Source organism: Bos taurus, chromosome X (genome assembly GCF_002263795.3).
Source record: "Bos taurus isolate L1 Dominette 01449 registration number 42190680 breed Hereford chromosome X, ARS-UCD2.0, whole genome shotgun sequence".
Taxonomy (NCBI): domain Eukaryota; kingdom Metazoa; phylum Chordata; class Mammalia; order Artiodactyla; family Bovidae; genus Bos; species Bos taurus.
The window spans coordinates 129,487,992-129,508,749 of NC_037357.1; the positions used below are offsets into that span (position 1 = coordinate 129,487,992).

Sequence of the window (20,758 nt, forward strand, 5' to 3'; positions counted from 1 at the left end):
TGTATATACACATACTGACTGTACTACTGTATATAAGTCATAGAACTCCAGTAACTACACGACCTGAAACACATCCACTCCAGGTCTGCTTCGTTGTGCTTTTCCGACGTGGGCCCCCTGAGCTCCTTCTCCCTGGTACCTTCCCTTCTCTCTTTCCTTCCTCTCCTGATGTGGTTTCTTCCCTCCGGTAGAGATTCCTCCAGGACCCAATTGATTTATCAGACTCAATCCATACCTGGCTTTTCCCAGGAGACACCACATCCCTACTCTCCCCCCACCCTTCTATCCTTAGATATCTTAATTCCTCCCACATCCACCTTCTGGAGGACAAATCTTGTCTAAAATAACCACCCTCAATATAAACACACTTTCTGGCCCTTACCCAGCTAGATTTTCTGCACAGAACTTACCATTGTGTACAATGATGTTATTTATTGTCTGTGCTCTACTCAACAGAGTGTTCAAAATTTGAGGTAAAAAACTGTCTTGTTTACCACCATATATCCAGTAAATGGATTAACACTGTCCCATAGACATATGTAATATGCAATATGCATGCAATATGTCTTGCATGCCCCATATAGAATGCTGAATGTTCTGGTAGCCACATTAATAGAGTAAAAAGATAAAGGTGAAATTAAATTTATTCTTATTTAACCTAAATGGTCCTTCCCTAACATGTTGTCACTATTTCAAAGTGAGATATCTTCCATTCTTTTTCTCAAACGAATTCTGCAATAGCTACTGTGTAATTTACCCTTAAAGCCCACCTCAATACAGACTACATCTCAAGCTCTCAACAGCCACACAGGGTAAATGGCTGCGGTGGACTGTGCAGATATGGAATAATACCTGACCACAGTGGGCATCCATACAGATTTGTTACTTTTCTTCCACAGTATTTGATTCTTCTAGAGTATAAGAATAACATGAAAAAAAAAAAAAAGAATAACATGGTAATAACGTTCACACCATTGATAAAGCCTAATTGAACTAGCCATCTACTCTTATTAGGAATTTGTTTCCAATCTCCGGTTTTTGAAATAATTCTGCAGTGAGCATCCGGTTTATGTGTGTTTTTCTTTAGGATAAATTCTCAGAAGTGAACATTCTAGTACAAAAATATGCCCCCTCTCTGCTCTTGCTGCATTTTGCCAAATTACCCCGGGAAGGTATGCCACTTAGATTTCCAGTGATTTATGCTTGTTTATTATTGATCCTTTGCGACCCTAACAGCAGAGATATTGCTAATTATTGTGATGATAAAAATGCTAATTAATAGGCACTAATTTTTGTCTGTTATATACCAGGCACTGTGCACTGGTATTAGTCACTTTTTCGGGACAAGAACCTGAGGCTTAGGGAGGCTAGAATCGGACTCAAACGCATCTCTGTATGACTATTTCAAAGTCGGGATGTTTCTTCCTGGGCCACAACCACGCTCCGTTTAAAAAAAAAGGAAAAGGCTAACTAAACACAAGGGAACGAAGCTGAGAACGTTGAGAGAAGAGCGAAGAGTTAAACGCCAAGAAACTGTTGTGGACACGAGACCCGCGCAGAGACGAGTACACCCCGCCCACTACCCGATCCCACCCGAGTGCCGCGATCCGGTCACTATAACGGCCGTCCCCACGCTCCGCCTCAAGAGGAGGAGCCCCATTCCGCGCCACGCCCCTTGCGTGGTGCGGAACGTGGCGCTGATTTGACGTCACCGCGGGGAGGGCGGGAGTTCCGGCGCGTCGCAGCCACGTGATCCGCGCCGGAAACCTTCTTCTAGTCAGCCCCGTAACGGTCGCCCACTAGTTTCAGCCAGTTTCCAAGCGGAAATAGGTCTCGGCTCGCCCACCGCCCAGGATTCGCAAGCTACGAGCCTTTGAGGTGACGCGTCCCCTCTGGGGACGGTTGGGTTTCATTTGGGGAGTGAAGGAAGAGTCCCGTGAGCTTGACTTCCTCAGAGGCCAGGAGAGCTTAGAGCTTGGCTATCACATTGTCGTATTTATCACCATCCCTCGGCAAAAGATGGGCCAGAGGCCCATGAGACCCCCTAAATCACTGGTGGTGAATTGTGAGAGGGGACGGGTTCCAGAGCCTCTCAGCTCTGCTGTGCATCAGAATCACTGGGTGGCTTTAAAATGCCCGGGCCTCCATCCCAGACCAGTTAAGTTCAAATCTCTCGAAGTGGGGCCCAGGTATTGGTTATTTTTATGAAAGCGCCCCCATGCGATTCTGATGTGCCAAGTAACACTTTAAGCTAGGTCTGAAAGGTGAACTCGCTTTGCCCACCCAGCCCAGTATTGGAACAGAAGATAGCCCAGGTCAGCCTCGTTCTTAGAAGGATGTCTAGGATATTGGCCCGTCTACCCAAAAATTGGGATTTTCTCTTTTCCCTCGCATGTTGACCTCTATGGGAGATCTGAGGCTTTGATGGAAGTTATCTGGAGAATATTTGGCACCTACAGCCTTCTCTGCTCCTTACCTGAGGAGGTGGGGAAGGTCTTTTCCCTCTTTTCTTCCTCAGTAATTAAGTGAAGTCAAACCAGTTGCCAACGAAGTACCTTTTAGCTCCGAAATCTTCAGAGTTCCTTAGTATAGACCAGATGGTTCTGAACAATTTTTTTTTTCCAGGAATTTTTTTTAAGTTGTTTCACAAGCTAGGTTCTGTATTCAGCTGTTTTTCACTTTAAGTCAGAACATTACTTGAAAGTCTAGAGTGAAGATTAATAACACAAATCACATTTCTGGCATTACTTTGAGAGTTCCCAGGCTCCTGTGTGGTGTGTCTGGCTGACCCGACTCGTGGTGCCACCTCCGGTCTCTGGGCAACCCGAGGGCGGCGGGGAGAGGCGCCGTGGGTCTTCTACCCTGTGCGCTTCCCCGCTGCGGGCACCCGGTGAAGGCTGTAACCTTTACAAGTACAGTTTATACTAATATAGTTTATAGGAGTAACAGTCCCTTTGGGATGGCATTGTGAACAAAAATATATTTTCAAAGACCGTTAGCTAGTAACTCTGGATTGGCATAACTGAAGGCAAGTTCACAGTAAGGCATACAGAACTCTGATTATTCGTTGCTGTGCTAGGCAAGTATATAAACTAAAGCTCCAGAGAGAATTTTCATTCTAAAAGTGTTTTATAGATGGCAAAGGATTATTTTGTTTTTTAGGGTGCAACATTTAAGGATAGGGTGAGATGAGAAGGATAGGGAGAAAATTGAACAAATAAGCATAGAGTAGAGGTTGGAGAATTCACAAAATAGATGCTGAACTCTTGGAACTTCATTCCAAGTAACTATTTCCAAGTGACTGGTTCCAAATAACTAGTCATGGTTAGACCTTTTTGGTTAATTTTCCATTGCCTGTTGTGTTCATGAGTCAGGAGTTAGTTTTGTTTGGGGGTGTCCTCGTATTTCACACAGGGAATTGGTGAGTTAGTGACATGGGGATTGGTGAACTTGGGAATAAATACATTCACAAATCCCTCACCCTAGCTGACGAAACAGTACCATTCAGTGGGTGCAGTATGATTTGTATAAAACAGAAGAATTGTTAACTATCCTTTCAGCCTTTCTGCTCTCCCACCTGTGCCTTCTTTGTGATATAGCTTCTTTTAGCAACAACCAGAAGAGTAAACTGGGGTTTGGAATGGAGGGAATGAAAAGGAAATCAAACTCAGGTTTAGGGCTCCTTCACCCATCAGTTTGAACTGTTAGAGGCAGAGAGGGGCAGGCCTTCTGAACCCCAGCTCATGGGCTTGTAGGAGGCCTGTTCCTGGCAGAAATGGAGCTTGGCCTGCTGAGGGTGGGAAAAGGCCGTTCAGACTTGAGCCATCTCTGATGTCCAAATCACTGAGCAGAGACCATGCCAAGCCGCAGGAGGGAGCCTCTGAGGGCAGCAAGCCAGATGAATTTGCCAGCCTCAGATTGTAGCTAGGGGTGACAAGAAGAAGCTCTGCTCCCTAAAAACCTCCTTTTCTCATTTATATTAGTTGAGGACGTTGCTACCAGCATGTGTGTTATTGGGAGACATCTTTGATAGGGTTATTACCTCATATCCAGAGAGTCCGTAGAATCTCATGTGACTGTCTGTAATTCACATTTCTGTACCATGCAGTCATTCATTTTGAGGAGTCTCCAGCAGACCCGGTTTTTTCAACCTTGAAACAGTGTATACTGAAGGCCTAATTAGATCCCCCAAATTCTATGGTTGCCTCAAGAACCAAATTACTGAGAGCCTTATAGGAAACCTGCATAACTTATTTAATGACCAACACTAAATGTGTTTCTTTGCAAAACTCACAAAGTAGAGGAGTCTTCATGTATTCAATCTTCAGAATTCTAGTGGGAAAGCAGGATAGAGAGGAAAATCCAGTTATAGAATATCCATTATCGTTTCAAAGGGAATTTGTGTTTCATCTATCTGGTTGCTATGAGGTGTCCTAGACCCTATGTTTATAAGAATCTAAATAGGCAGTTAAAAGATTGTATACAGTATGACTACCTCTCAACAAAGCCACATTGCTTATAGGTGGAAATTTTCAACTGCTTGGTGGAAATTTTCAAGGACTCAATGGAAAGTCACGTTTTATTCATTGAAAACCACAAAGCTCTTGTCTGTTGTTGTTCATGTATAGTTAGGCATTTTTAAATATATCTCTCAGGATAAGCCGAGTCATTGAAGAATGAGTGCATTTTTTAAGAAGGGCTATATGGGAAAATGTATCATTCAAGACTCAGAGGCACTGTCTTTCGCCTGTGGGCCTCGGCAGTGTTTCGTGAATGACCTCAGTGCTGTTTTTTTCCTTCCTCCTCTGTTGGCTGAGGACAGACAATGAATTGGGTCTCTGTGCTCGCCTGGGCTCAGCTGGGCAGTGACTATTGTGCCATTGTCCTCCCTGGGGAGGGCTGCCCAGTTGGTAGGGCTGTGGGTCCCAGCCTCCCCTGACATCAACCCTCTCTCTTCTATCAGCTCCACCTCCCACTAGGAGAAGAGTGGCCACGAAGCCAGGCGCCATAAAAGAGTACGAGACGCTCCTGGGAAGGTGGGGAAGGGAAGATCGAATTAAAGACCACTGAAAGGGCATCTCCCATCTGCTGTTCCCATAAGCTTTCTTTTCTTTGAGATGGTAGTAATGTGTGAAAGTACTGTGGTAGTGTCAAGAATTCTTTTAATGTTGGCTTTTCAGAAGCCCCAGCAGTTTTATTAGGTCCTTAAGCTCTCTGTGTGGAAAGAGTACCCAGTTTAAAAAAGTTAACAGGGCCCATTCCTCAGGGAGGTTCTCACCTTCCTTTGGGTGCTGACACATGCGGTTAGCTGGGGAGGATATGGGTTCCTTCTTCCAAGGAATAGACACTCGGAACTCTCTCCTGCTTCCTGTCCCTTGTTGAGTTCCTGCAAGGCCCGGGCAGCTTGTAGGATCTCCAGCAGAAATCAGGGCACTGCATGTGCTTTCTAAGCCCTGTTGATTGATCCTCTTTTCCAGGAGTTAGAATTTTGTTTTGTTTTGTTCTTAATTAAGTCTTTAAGGTCTGTGTAGCTTTAAGAAATAGTCCGATTTGCTTATTTAGTCACAGACAGGATTCCTTTGTCCCCAGTATTAGGAACTGGTCACCATGATTTCTATTGGTCATAATCAGTTTTCTTGTTTGCACTGGTCGTATTCTGAGCCTGGTAACTTCTGAGCTGTGTGAGAATCTCAGTTCTTCCACTGAGTGCAAAGCGAGGAATAGGTGGGATGCTTAGCATACTGAGGGCAGGGTCTCTACAGCATCATAATGGATTAACATTAGGGAGAGGTGGGCATGTGATGGCCCATGACTAAGAATGCTGTTTACATTGTTACTGGGTGGTCTTTTCAATTAAAAAAAAAAAGAGGAAGGCTATGTAGCAGGATATGTGGCCCACAGGCCCAGAGTATTTGGCCCTTTAGAGAAAAAAATTTGCTGGTATAAAATACCAAGAGTAATACTGGAAATAGCCAGCTAACAATAATTACAAAGGTCTCTGCAAGCTACTTTCTTTGGACATGTTTTTCTATACTTTATTGTATTTGATTTGAGAGAGAATTGATTAATTTGTCATTCATTCTCAGGAACTATTTTTTCAACCTAAAGAAAACTTTTTTACTTATTATTTTTATTGAAGTATAGTTGATTTACAGTGTTGTGTTACTTTCAGGTATACAGCAAAGTGATTCAGTCATATATTCTTTTTCAGATTCATTTCCTTTATAGGTTATTACAAAATATTGAGTAGAGTTCCCTGTGCTATACAGTATGTCCATGTTGGTTATCTGTTTTATATATAGTAATGTGTATATGTTAATCCCAAACTTGTAACTTATACCCCCCTCCCATTTCCCCTTTGATAACCATAAGCTTGTGTGGGTCTCTCTCTGTTTTGTATATAAGTTAATTTGTATTTTTTTTTAAGATTCCACATATAATCAATACCCTTTTTAATTGAGTATCTATAGGATTTTAAGAACCTTAAAGATACTTAAGATGTAAAAGCATATGACACATATGTTTTGGAATATGAGGAGGGAAAATAATAAAGCCAAGGACAGAAGGAGCAGCATATTGAACATAGAGCCTGAGGACTCTAAACATGTTGGAAGATGGCACTATAAGTGTCCCAGTGGCTAGACAATGAGGAAAGCATAATCAGTAAAATCGACAAAGTTGCCTGTATTCCATGATGGATGTAAATTCATCTTTCCTTCATGGCCTGGGTCTTAAAAGAGGCCAACCTCTTGGCAATGAATTGATAATGCTTTATTGATAGTCGGCACCCAGGGCTGAATCTGAGTGACTTCTGATCCAAGTGCAGGAACTGGCTTTCTTCATCCCAGCCCCTTGTCCTGGCTGCTTTCTTGCCAAAGTGCTAGAGTGCCTTTAGTGATTTCTGAGGCAGTGGAACATGGCAGTCCTTCTGTCAAATTATTTGTTGAATCAAATGCATACATAAGTAACCACTCCTCAAATTAGCACTCCCATCCCTTTTTAATCACAGCCATTGACATTTGAACTGCCTAGCAAACGTGATGAATTACACTCGAACCTCTTAAACAGTTGTCTACTCTGTCACATGTGCCTGACTTCTCGCTCTGCAGAGGGTAGCCTTTCATAAGCCATTTTGTGTATTTGCAGAATATTGGTACTACTGCTTCTAAAGCCAGACTGGACTTTCCCAATTATAAGTAAAAACAGGGTTGTCTGGGATCTGCAGTAGTGTTCAATCACAGTAATATTTATTACATATTGGAAGCTGTCAGATCTCCCAGTTTGAGATAATTAATATTTACATTGATCTGGTTCTAAGTACAGAGAAGGCGATGGCAACCCTCTCCAGTACCCTTGCCTGGCAAATCCCATGGATGGACGAGCCTGGTAGGCTGCAGTATGTATTTTCTAAGGTGTAGAAGTCAGGATTCAAAACTCTTAATTTCCCCAAGATGCACAGATGTCTCCTAGGCTTTTCTAATTTAATTCCTATGCTAATTGTTAATCTCTGAAACAAATTTGATTAAGAATCACATGAAGTTCACTTTAATGTCATTATGTGCTTCAGGCACTCAGAAAACTGTTCAGATTTCAGTGGTGGAGATAGAAAACCTGACAGGAGGGAATTAGCCACTTAAAGGCTACACCTTACCCTTTAGCACTCGAGTATTAATATACACTGATTTCTACTATAATTTCTCTTGTGTTTGTTTTACCTCTCTAGGTGGTTAGCTCCTTAATTGTATTGACTGTGTTTAAATGTATTTCTTCAGTAGCCTCTAAAGCACATAGCAGTTAGCCACACTTTCAGATACTTGCTCATGTTTCAAGCCTTTATAGTTTCAAACTAATGTGAACATTCATTTACACTTGTATTTTCACTACATTTGTTCACTTTCCCCCAGTTTACATTTACTATGTGTGTGTGAATTTAGAACAGGTAACAAGAAGTGTGGGCTGTGTTTAAGATAAATTTACAGAAGACCATGTCAGTCCTCTTGGAAATACTCTATTTGAAAGCTGCTTATATTTAAAAAGAATGTGAATCATTCTCTTTAGTCTAAATCTTAAAAGATGTGGTCAATTTAACTTACCAGTTTTCCACATTAACCATAGCAAAACATCTGATGGAGGTTACAGAATAAGTCGAGTTTATTTCTTAAGGCTTGGAGGTTTTCAGATTCTACCCTATAATTAAGTGAAGTAGGAGAAATAGGACTCCTTCAGTATCTGATTTCCAGAGTTTCAAAACCCAAGTACCTGTTTGCTCAGCATCACATTGTTTAGGGGTTTCGTCTCATAGATGCTTAAATTCTCATGGGTTTTAGGCTATTGCTTTTGTTTAACTTTTTTCTTAGGTACCTTCTGGTACATGCTGGCACTTTGAGCATCTCTGAACCCTTGAACAGGAGGGGGAAATTTTAAGTCTGTTTTAAATAGGTTGTAAAAGGTGCAGCTGCAAATTAAACTTTACCTTGAGGTGTTTCCTGCCATATCAGTAAATCACAAGAGGTAGCTATTGGGGAAATGGCCACAAACCTCACACCACTGGACTGACCAGATGTCTGCCCTGGACTTGTTCTTTTCTAGTTTCGGGGCTCGGTTTGGACTTTCACAGTCAGAGATGGAGGCAAAGGTAAGATTTTTCGTTTTAACTCATGAGAGGAAAAAAAAAAAAGGTACATTTTCACTTTAAAAGTCTTAGTGTCTCATTGCATGATGGAGTAGAACAAAGGGATACATCAGAAAGCTATAAGTAAAGCACCATGGGATGCGTGGCTAGTCAGCTTCTGTCCCAGGCACTGAGGGCCCGCAGGTGTTTAGGGGCCAGAGAGGGAGGGACCAGAGAACATCATCCTCAGTAATCCCCATGCTTCTTGGCAGGCATTTCTAACTTGGAATTGGTCACTTCATTGCAGCAGGTTGAAAGGTCCAGGATGATAGGCAGTGGCTCCTCATTGCTCCCTGCATGTCATCTAAAAATGATTATTATTAGCCTCTGTCCCTAGTTTTATCAGGGAGAAGGAAATGGCAACCCACTCCAGTATTTTTGCCTGGAGAATCCTGTGGACAGAGGAGCCTGGTGGGCTGCTGTCCATGGGGTCATATAGAGTCGGACATGACTGAAGCGACTTAGCATGCATACATGCATTGGAGAAGGCAGTGGCAACCCACTCCAGTGTTCTTGCCTGGAGAATCCCAGGGACAGAGGAGCTGGGTGGGCTGCCGTCTCGGGTCGCACAGAGTCGGACGCGACTGAAGCAACTTAGCAGCAGCAGCAGCTAGTTTATCATGGGCTGCCACCTCAGTCATTGTTCAGTGCCTACGTCATGTGCAAGTACTTCAGAACAAGCGTGCACTCATGGGCGTGGACCTGTCTTATATCCTCTTTGGCCCCCAGGCATCCTAATGAGGAGGAGGTATTTAGTAGATAACACAGTACAAAGGTTAGTTGATTGACTGTTTGAAGGTTTCTTTTGAGGCTGAACCCATGTGGTGTCTAGCCTGCAGTCTCTGTGTTTTGCAGTCGGAATCCACACAGGCTTCCGAGTCTTGGTCCTCTCATCCAGTCTATGCAAGGTACTGGCAGCATTACCATCAAGCCATGGCGTGGATGCGCAGCCACCAGAGTGCCTATCAGAAGGCGGTGGAATCAGTCGTCACTTCCCCGTGGTACTACCCAGCCACTGATCTTGCCCAGAGCCCTGCCGCCAAGGGTGGCACAAGTCCTAAGTCCCGCTCCAAGTCTCCCTCGGCTTCCGGGGATGCCTGCCGCAGGCGTTCACGTCCCGGCAAGCCGGGACCACAACGACGCAGCACAGAAAAGCCAGCCCGGTTCGCAGAGGACAACGATAGCGAGTCTGACGACTGCGGCATAGTGTGCGACCTGAGCAACATGGTGATCACCGATGAACTGCGCCAGTACTTCGCGGAGACCGAGCAGCACCGGGAGGAGCTCCGTAAGTACAGCCCGCCCCGCCCTGGGCCTGTCTTCCTGCCCTCATGTACAAACTTCTAACCCCTTACTTGGGTCCAGGTAATAGTCAAACCGAATCCTAAGCCTGGAAAAAGCACTTGTGATGTGGTACCTCACTTACATTAGTTTTCCAGAGTTGTTTCAATATAGGACTTAAAAAAAAAAAATCCTTGTTGTAGTGGTGGTGGTGGTTTAGTGGCTGGCTCAGTCATGTCTGACTCTGCAAGCCCATGGACTGACTGTAGCCTGCCAGGCTCCTCTGTCCATGGGATTCTTCAGGCAAGAATACTGGAGTGGGTTGCCATTCTCTTCTCCAGGGGATCTTCTCCACCCAGGGATCAAACCTGCATCTCCAGTGTCTTCTGGGTCAGCAGGCAGATTCTTTACCACTGAGCCACTGGGGAAGCCCCTTTTAAATTCTAGAACAAAACTTATCCTAATAGCACCTCTATCACTGAATTTTAGGCAGTACACTGGGTGGAATATATTTGCATGCGCGTGTGTATGTATGTATTCCCTAACCTACACAACAATCCTTTAGGGCTTTAAGCCCATTTCACACATGAGGAAACTGGACTTTTCTCACGTGTGAAACCTCAGGAGGTTTCTGGACTTGTTCTATGAGACCAACTAGTAATTTGCTATTAGGATTCAAACCAAGGTCTGTCCAATCTCTGTGCTTATTCATCTAGCACAAGCTTAGGAAGGAGATTTTGTCCCTGAGATCATTCGGTTCCTAAAGTACTGTTGCCAGCTCACTGGTACACAACTGAGAGACTGCCCTGGTGCTGCAAAGCCACCAAGTCTTAAATCTCAAGCTCCCTTCAGAATGGAGACCAGTGAGAACCTAAACAGAGCAACAAAATGCCTGGTACTTACCCTCTCTTGTTTGATCCTTCATTGTGGCTGTCTTACCCTAGGGTTGGAGAATTGTGATAATGGTCTTACATCTTCAGTCAGAAAGTAGGAATTTTCTTTTTTTAATTCCTTAGTAACTTGCCACAAAAAACTAAAGTTGTTCTTTGTACTTTCCTTACTATTAAGAGTCACCAGCCCATTTGCATTTTAAGTGTCTCTAACAGACATACAAATGCTTTTCTCCCTATTACAACCAGTGTGTGTGCTTTGTTGCTCAGTTGTGTCAGACTCTCTGTGACCCCATGGACTGTAGCCTCCCAGGCACCTCTGTCCATGGGGATTCTCCAGGCAAGAATACTGGAGTGGGTTGCCGTGCCCTCCTCCAGTGGATCTTCCCAACCCAGGGATCGAACCCAGGTCTCCTGCGTTGTATGCTGATACTTTACCATCTGAACCACCAGGGAAGCCCATTACAACCAGTTCAGTTCAGTTGAGTTCAGTCGCTCAGTCGTGTCCGACTCCTTGCGACCCCATGAATCGCAGCACGCCAGGCCTCCCTGTCCATCACCATCTCCCGGAGTTCACTCAAACTCATGTCCATCGAGTCGGTGATGCCATCCAGTTACCTCAACTTCTGTCGTCCCCTTTTCCTCCTGCCCCCAATCCCTCCCAGCATCAGAGTCTTTTCCAATGAGTCAACTCTTCACACGAGGTGGTCAAAGTACTGGAGTTTCAGCTTTAGCAGCATTCCTTCCAAAAAACACCTAGGACTGATCTCCTTTAGAATGGACTGGGTGGATCTCCTTGCAGTCCAAGGGACTCTAAAGAGTCTTCTCCAACACCACAGTTCAAAAGCATCAATTCTTCGGTAGGCAGTCTCAATATTGTTTTTATTGCATTCTAATCATATATATTTTACTTAGAATTTTCTAGTAAACAGAGGCATAGAAACCAGGGGATGTGTGATTTCATTTACATCTTGATTGATCTGTATGTTCCTACTTACAGGTGGGTGAGCATTTATTGATGCCCCCTGAGTGCAAGGAGAGAAGGCAATGGCACCCAACTCCAATACTCTTGCCTGGAAAATCCCATGGATGGAGGAGCCTGGTGGGCTGCAGTCCATGGGGTAGCTAAGAGTCGGACACGACTGAGCGACTTCACTTTCACTTTTCACTTTCATTCACTGGAGAAGGAAATGGCAACCCACTCTGGTGTTCTTGCCTGGAGAATCCCAGGGACGGGGGAGCCTGGTGGGCTGCTGTCTATGGGGTCACACAGAGTCGGACACGAGTGCAAGGAACTGAGCAGTGGGCTGTGTGTAAAGCCTCGTGGCCTTTAGTATCTGCCTGTGGTTCTCACTACTCATTCAGTTGTTTTACTTCCCTTCTTTTGATTAAACTGTTGGCTTCTTTTTTGCATATCAGAAAGTACATCCAAACAAGTCTTTTTAAAACTACTTTCTATTACACACAGAATACATGTCTTTCCATGATCTTCAGAAAGAAATTTTACCTTTTTTCAAAATACACTGGAAATAACCATGGGTCTAATTTAAAAGTATATAAACGGATGAGGGAGGGTCGTCATTGGAGCACGTCCATTTGTGTTTGGAATGCTGTTACAAGCTTTTGGAAAAGAAAATATGAGGAAGCCAGTGCTTATTTCTCTTGTCCTTACCCAAGGCAGAAGACCATGTTCTTCCTGCCAGAAAGAGCACTTCTTTTGTGACAGAAGTTGTAATTAAGGATGGGAGCAAACCCCAGCCATAAAAGGCCATTTTGAATGACCTGCTAATTTAAAATAAACCTGAAATATCTATACCCAAGTGAGGAGTTAGAAGTTTCTGAGTGAGTGTAGGAGACAAGGGCATCTGCCCTGGAAGCATTGTCAGGTTCCTGGGAGACATGAGAGTTGTCTGGTGAGGGTGAGAATAGGCTTTGGTGTCAGAATTGAATCTTCTCACGAAAGACATGGTCTGTCTGAGAAGCAGCTGCTGGGGCCTGATGCTGCCCCTCCAAAAATAACAGGCATGGCTTCACCAGCGCCAGGTTTTCCAGCAGCTCTTTCAGTGGTGTACAGGATCAATATGTGTTCCTCGGAGCAGTCATGAATGATGGCACTCAGATGTAAGTAATTGGAATGCCCACAGTGCTTTCCAATCCATTACCTCTGCTAGAAATGCTCACGGAGGTTCGGCTACACACACAGCTGGTAGATGTTTGAATAAAGACATGAGGGACCTGCATCGTGTGAATATTTGGTTGAAGTTGTTTTGCTCTTCGAGCCACTAGAAGCTATTTATTCAATCAGGGCAAACCCAGCCCATCACATGAATCATTTAGAGAACATAGATTGTATCAGATATTACTAGCAAGGGAAAACGTAGATAAACTTGAAAGATTTAGCTTCTTCCGGATTACTCACCTGCACAAGAACTTACACATTTTACAGTTTAGTGTCATCTGAGTCTTATTTAATGTTTTCTTGGGATAAAATCCTTTAGCGTGGACAGCGTGTTCTTGTTTGTGATTACTGTTCTAGAGAATCTCTAATTTCACATATTTCCATGATAAATGTTTTTAATTAACTATGATAAAGAACTCCTCTTGTGCAGGGGTAACAGGCATGCTTTTGATGGTTCTATATCACATTTCCTTAATGGTTATTTCTGTTATTTAAAACTTCACTGGTAATATTACTTAAGGGAAATTAGATGGTTGTGAAGTTTTAAAAGGTTGACTTGTGTTGTCAGGTATTTCTTAGGGAAAATAACTGTTAGGTTAATAAAGGCATCATTTTTAGTCATAAATAACAATGAACTGAGACTGTGAGGTCCTCATCCTAATACTTAAGAAGGAGGCCCCCTGAAACAAACACCACTGTTGTCTCACTGAGAACCAGTCTGATACTTTGGGGGTAGATGTCAGGTGCAAACAGGGACATTGTCTCAAAGAGCATAAACTGGTGTGGGAAGAGAAGACAAAAATCGAGTTTAAAAGGATACTAGAAGAGTTGTCTGGGGTGCGGGTCATGGGTAGCTTTGCAAGTGAGGGGAAGAGCCAGTGGGCTCAGCTGTCAGAGGAGTTCCACCAAGTGATTGTGGAGAAATGGAGTGTGCGCTCAGCTTTGAGGTACTGGATCTGTGTGCAGTGAGAGGGAAAGGAAAGGGGTCAGTGCATGCCTGTGCAGCACTCAAAGCACTGTTCTTACCGAAGGGCCCAGATGTGGTTCGTGTGCGTGTGATGGGCGTGTCTGCTCCACTCTTTGGTACCCACACCTGCTCCCCACTGCCTTCCCCGAGCAGGAAGGTGTAGACTCTAGGCTTCCTAGTGAGCCTTCAGTCAGTCTGCTGGAACCCCAGCCCATCCTCCCTGGAAAACCTGGAGGATATAGCGAAGTCTACGGCCCGGTGTCTAGTGAGCCATCCTGGTTTCGTCAGTGAGGTTCAAGTGTAGGAGCATGCTGGTGGAGCACAGTTCCACCGTGTGTGTGTCTCATCTAGTCCAGATGTTCAGATGGGCATCAACAAGTTTATGAGAGGACATGTGTGAATGGCCCTAGAAAAATGGAAGGGAGGGCTGGAAATGCACTTTCATTCTAAAAGTAAGCTGCCCGGCTAGCTCAGTTGGTAGAGCATGAGACTCTTATTCTAAAAGTAAACATGGAGATTGCCCATGGACTTGGGGACTGCATTTGTCATGGAGTCAGGGATGCAGGCTGAGGAGGGGAGAAGACCCATCAGAAACGGCTCCAGCTCTTGGCAAGCACCTGTGTTCTGGGTGTGTTGCTGATGAGCCAGAAACAAGGCATTAGTGATATAAATCAAGTCTGTGCTTTCGCTCAGTTCTGCTGAGGTCATTAATCCTGGCAACACAGCAAAGAATATAACCAGACATGCTAATCCTAGAAAAATGGGGGGAAATCACATTCTTTAACACTCTTTGTCTTAATGCTTTGTCCTCCAAAATGTTCTGCCTTTGGGCTAATTATCTGTGGAATACTGAATAAATGTTTTCCTGCTATGTCAGGGTCTCTGAAGTCCAAGTCACTTCCCATGATAGTTTTTTTTTTCCTTTATAGACTTGAAGTCTACATTTGTAGCATCATGTGAATGTGTAGATTGAGGTGAAAATATCAAGGTTATATAGCCTGAACCCAGATGGAGTCGAGTAGAGTTTCTCCCTGATGGTCTAATGCTGTGTTTCCTATTTTAGCTCTATGTGCATGTTAACCCTGGAATTAGTTTCCTAGTACTGTTGTAACAAATTACACAAACTGTGTGATTTAAAACTACAGAAGTTTCTTCTCTCACAGTTCTGGAGGCCAGAAGGACAAAGTTAAGGTGTCACCAGCGCCACACCTCGAAAGGAGCTACGGCCTGCCTCCTCCAGCTCCTGGCAGCTCCTGGCTTTCAGTGGCTTGTGGCAACAAGGGCGCTGTCTCTGCTGCCATTTTCCCGTGGTTTCCCCCGTGTCTGTATATGCCCTGTTCTGTCTCACAGAAGGATACTCTCATTGGATTTGAGATCCACCCTAATCCAGAATCATCTCAATCTGTAGTTACATCCCCAAATTCCCTGAGCTTCTGAGGTTTTGGGTAGCTGGAAATTTGTAGGCGGTTTACCCCACTACAACCCTGTGTTAAAGGTGGAATCAACAAAGATACTCCGATTTGTTTTAAAGCAAGTTGCCTTGGGCAAATGTCCTGTACGAAAAAAGTGCTTAGTAACACTGAGTCCCACAACTGTTTTCAGGAAAAATGACTGATGTCTGCATGACAAGGGCCAGTTATATCTGAAGTGTGATGTTTAGCTCCTCTGTTTGTCAGCCATCTGGTTGGCTGAGCCCTCACCTTGTTTTGACAGAAAGAAAAATGGCCAGTGATTGACATTCCTTTCCTTCACTGGGATGGAGGAAGCAATAAATAGAACCCAAAATAAGTGGATGCCCTCAAATGAGTATTGATCCTGAGGTTTGCTTGGATCCCTGGGTCAGTGTGCCCTAAAGTACTTTCATGCGTCACCTGTAGCCTCCAGTCCAGCCAGTCTGAATGTGCTTGGTTTGAAGCTGACCAGGTTTCACGTCTGTATTAAGAGTCTAATGTTAGAACTTGGGTGTGTGTATGTAAGTAAAGGTAAAGCAACTCAAATGTGAGGGAACAAAATCAGACTACAACTCAGTAGTGCCTCTCCCCAGGGAGATTCAGAGGCCCTCCGGGAGAGGCTCTGCCCAGTGCCTTTTGAGAGGTGAGCATCTGTTTCTCTATCACTGGGTTGTCATTTTTCTCCAACAGCATCTGGAAGGGACAGTTGTTTACAAAGAATAATGTATGGCCTTTGCCCGAGCTTTCTGTTGACAACCACTTCTGACCACCTGCTTTGGGTCAGGCATTGCAGCCTCCCCAGGGCTGGGGAGATGGGGTGAGTAAAGGCCACAGTGCCCTCCCCGGGGTGGACTCCCACAGGTAGGCCGCTGGTGCCTGGGGCCCTGCTTCCTGTCTCTCTGATCTATGTTGGAGGGCAACTACCCGCTATGCAGGCTTCCTAAGTGACACTGGTGGTAAAGAATCCGCCTCCCAGTGCAGGAGACATAAGAGACGTGGGTTTGATCCCTGGGTCAGGAAGATCTCCCAGAGAAAGAAATGGCAACCCACTCCAGTGTTCTTGCCTGGAGAATCCCATGGACAGAGGAGCCTGGTGGGTTACAGTCCCTAGGATCACAAAGAATCAGACACAAGTGAAGCGACTTAGCACGCACAATGTCCATGAGAGTCTTTGTCAGAAGGGCAGCAGAAAGAAGCATCATGATAATAGTCATGGTAAGTTACAAGGAAAACAAAGATGCAGAAGTAAAAAGGTTAAATTCACATATTCTTACGGCAGAGAGCAACACTAAAGACAGAGAAGGTTCCAGTGTTTTTTAAAACTTGTAAACTCAGAGACTGATTTCAACAGGAAGTTCAACATCTGTTGCGTCACTAAACCTGTCAGTGGGAATTATGGTAGTCTTAGGACAGGCTTGAGAGTGAAAGGCCCACAGTCTGGGAACCACTGCCCTCCACGTGCACAGGCTCTGTGGGACCGTGTGAAACTGTTTCCTCAGGGCCTGAGGACTATCAACATGTCCTAGGCTGTCACAGGCAGCAGGGGGGCTCTACTATCCCTGGTTTGGGTGGAGATGCCAAGCCTTCAGAAGAGAAGTCCCTGGCCGTGGCGGTGGAGGTGAGGGGGCGGTTAGAATTGAAACACCCGTATACCCATATGAGAATTGAACATCTTAAATCCTGAAGTTTCAGATTTGCCAGAAAGACCAGAAATGAGAAACAAATGCTTGTTGACCTCCCATTCATTTGCATGTCAGGCCAATATTTTGGTTTAGTTCTGCCTTTTACACTAGGTCAATTCTGTCTTTTCTGTGGATAAGGTAACAGTTATATTGTATTTCTTTTGCTTGACAGTCATTTGGATTATCCACATACTACCTCCTTATATAAAAAGAAGCTGCAGGTACGCTAAGACAGAAATGGCCACATGCATTTTTAATGTTTCCAAGCTTATAAAACTCCTCTCCAGCTCCACGATGTGATTTATAAGTGAATGAGATTTGTGAGTGTCTGTACCTAGCCACATCAATAGCATAGGCACATAAGTATCTCACAGTTCACTTGTGCTCACTCTTGTGTTCCCTTCCATACTGAGCTTTCATTCTACTTTCTTTTTTTTAACCAAGGAAAAAATGATTTATATCATTGTTTTATTCCCTACAACCATCTTCAGTCCTTACTAAGTAGCATTTCTCTTGGTAGCAGCAGTGGCTACAAAGGTGTGCATTCTCTGTTCTTGACAGTCACTTAGAAAAATCTGTAAGTTGGCTAAAATTTGACCTCAGGTTTTGTTGACATTTTTATGTTGTTTCTAGTTTACATAAGAATAAAAGTTATGCTACTAGGACTTATTACCGTAAAAACTGAGAGGGGAGGATAACCTGAGTAAATACGTGTTGCTTTACAAGAATCCATTTAGATGAGATGAGAGCATATAACCCACTATCATGAAGTTGAGCCTAAGCTGGCCTGGAGCGAAGGAAAAGCCCCATCCATCCAGAAGGAAGGTGGCCTGTGGGCTGATGCAGGCAGCACAGAGGCCTTCCTGCCATCTGCAGAAGCATGCTTTCTTGGGCCTTTCCTACCTTTGGCCAGCCTTGAAACCCGTTCACCTTTCCTCACGTGTGATTTGTGTTGAGGAGGTGTGTGGGGATCGTTTCTCATCCTCAAGTTCTCTAGCTGCTAGCACTCACCCTTTTCCAGATGACCTCAAACCCATACCTCTTCCACAGAGGTGATTGTTTTTCCCCCGCCAGCTCACTTGTGGTGGGAATTACTACTACTGCAGCCCTGGACTTGGCAGGAAGTGTTTCCTTTCCCAGCTGGCCAGGTCCAGTGTTTGAACCCATGGGAGTACCACTGGCTATGCCTTATGGGGCAGCTTGTGGGCAGCCATGTGGACCCAGAGAAACCTGAGGGGCTGCATTTTTCTCCTCTGTTTTTCAGGCCCATTGCTGAACGTGGATAGTTTGGGGGTGCTGAGTGAGTGAGAGATGCTCTTCCTAAAGGAGATAGTGATCACTGCACATGGGTTACGCCTTAGAGTCTGAGAAGCTCCCAGCCAGCGGGTTAGGGCCAAGTGCCCTGACAGTTAAAAGGGGAAGGCAGAGGGAAGTGAGGGCCAGCTGAGACGACCTGGCTCACAGAGCATGTTGCTTGCTTCCCAGGGCGGCAGCATCAGCTGGATGCAGCACGCCTGAAAGACTACGTGAATGCTGACCACGGCCTGTACTGCGACAAGCGCGGCCGCTCCACACTGCCCCCAACCGAGCGGCCTGGAGAGCGGCGCCAGGCTGAGATGAAGCGCCTGTACGGGGCCAGCGCCGCCAAGATCCAGGCTATGGAGACAGCCATGCAGCTCAGCTTTGACAAGCACTGCGACCGCAAGCAGCCCAAGTACTGGCCCGTCATCCCGCTCAAGTTCTGAGCCCCGCCCCGGGGGTCCCCCTGCCTGCCTCTGCCTCTGGTTGCCTTTCACGGTCACCCTCTCCCCCTCTCCCATGGCTCTTCTCAGGGAAAGGGGGCTCAATGCCGACAACTTAGCATGTTCACCCAAGTCCCCTGGGGGTAGTGATAAGGCCAGCCACCTGGAAGTGGGCAGAACACGTCCTATTGTAAGAGAGGTTTTCTTTCAATATAAAACAATAATTTCATATCCATCCTATTGGTTTTGAATGTCAATAAGAGTGACCAGTTTATTAAAGTTCTTACTTGCAGATCCTGCCTAGTCGTTATGTTTCTCTTTTCTTCTTTCTTTAACCCAGCTGAGCTAGGCAAAGGCTTTCAGGGGCTCAGATGTCCTCTCCCACCCCAAGTCCTCTAGCCCCGCTGTGAAGGATGCAAACCTGCTGGCCCAGGAGTACAGAGCTCACCAGAGTGCATGTGCTGTCAAGGGCCAGAGTTCCTAGTTCGGGCTTTCAGGCTGCATGGTCTGTGTCCCAACTCCTCATTTCTGCCCTTGCAGGAGGAAGACAGCCAGAGATAGTGAGTAAAGGCCTGGGCATCACCGCATGCCAATAAAACTTTATTGATGAAAACAGGCCAGGTTTGGCCTGTGGGTGGTAGCTTGCCAGCTCCTGCTCTAAAGGAATGAGAATCCGTGTCTGATGTCCTTCTGGTTACCTGCTTTTCTCGACAGAGCTTGAAAGTCATCCAGAATTGAGAGCCAAGGACAGTGATTCCCAAACTTGCTCACCTCTGCAGTCTCCTTGGTGGTAGCAAAGGTGTCATTGAACTCTTACTACATATAGCGAATACTGTTTTGATAAGAGAATATATTTCAGGGAACAAAAACCTAAAAATGGATGTCTCAGTCCACTTATAAAAGCCAGCTGCCTTTTAAATAAGTTATTTTGGTGCGTTGCCAGGGTGAACTGCGCTGACCTGCGAAGATTAGCACATCCATCAAAGGTTGGTGAAAAGATAGAGTATTGACATGTTTCTCCCTCGAAACACTTAGCTGCGCATTTCAGCCCCTGCCCTGAGACAAATACATTACTTTTCCTCAGCCCCAGGTGCTTATTTTTCCAAGCTCGTGTTTTATTACTGGAGTACAGTTTGTGCTTGGGTATTGCAGACAAAAATCAGAATTAACTTCCCCTGTGGTGACACGTGACCAAAATTTCAAATCTTTAGCGGTTCTCTGTCTTTTTTTCTTTGAAACCTGTACACCTAAATAGAAAATAAATGTGACTGAGGCAGAAATACAAACTGAAGCCTCTAATTATGGCAGTTTTCTTGGCAATTTGAGAGTGAAGTGTTTATCCTCCCAAAAGACACTGCTACCTTCCCCTAGAGAAACCCCCAGGTTGGCCCCACCCTTGCTGATGAGTGCCTTTCACCTCCCAGGGCTTGGTGTTCCTCACTCCTGATGTAGGACTTCATGATACCTTGAGGACCACCTGGAGTCAGTGCCTGGAAAACACACAGCGCTGGCCACGTGGTATATACACAATCAATGCTGATGCTTATCTATTGCCTATCTTTAAAAATTGCAAGAATGCCAACAGAAGTCCTGGCTGTGGAGCTTCTTCCAGATAAGGGGACATATCTCCCTGTCGGCATTTGGAACAGATGGACTGGCTCCTGACACCTCAGCCCCACCTGTCCTTCTACCCCAATGTCCTTTGTGTGATCACTTGTTCATTCATTAACACAGCAGATGTTTAGTCCTTTCCATCCCAATTAGCTGGACCATGGTCTTTTCCCTTGGGGACATGGTGGTGGGCACTGAGGGTGGGGGGCAGTGCTGCAAGAGCTCAGGGGAGGGAGGTAAGGGCCGGGCTTCTTAACTAACCAAAGCAATGTCAACACTTGGAA

General features: G+C 45.1%; 1 protein-coding gene across 1 annotated transcript; it reads left to right on the plus strand.

Annotated features, from left to right (window-relative positions):
• Positions 1-1,754: 1,754 nt before the first annotated feature.
• GEMIN8 (gem nuclear organelle associated protein 8) lies at positions 1,755-19,155 on the plus strand. Its single transcript, NM_001075731.2, has 4 exons — positions 1,755-1,878; positions 8,590-8,635; positions 9,527-9,959; positions 18,607-19,155. Exons 2-4 carry the CDS (start codon positions 8,624-8,626, stop codon positions 18,864-18,866), a joined length of 705 nt encoding a protein of 234 aa, NP_001069199.1. The 5' UTR covers positions 1,755-1,878; positions 8,590-8,623; the 3' UTR covers positions 18,867-19,155.
• Positions 19,156-20,758: the final 1,603 nt, after the last annotated feature.

What these genes read in the sequence shown, in the direction of transcription:
- GEMIN8 (NM_001075731.2), top strand. An exon ending in GCAGCACCGGGAGGAGCTCC is followed by an intron (nt 9,960 to 18,606) that starts GTAAGTACAGCC and finishes CTTGCTTCCCAG; the next exon opens with GGCGGCAGCATCAGCTGGAT.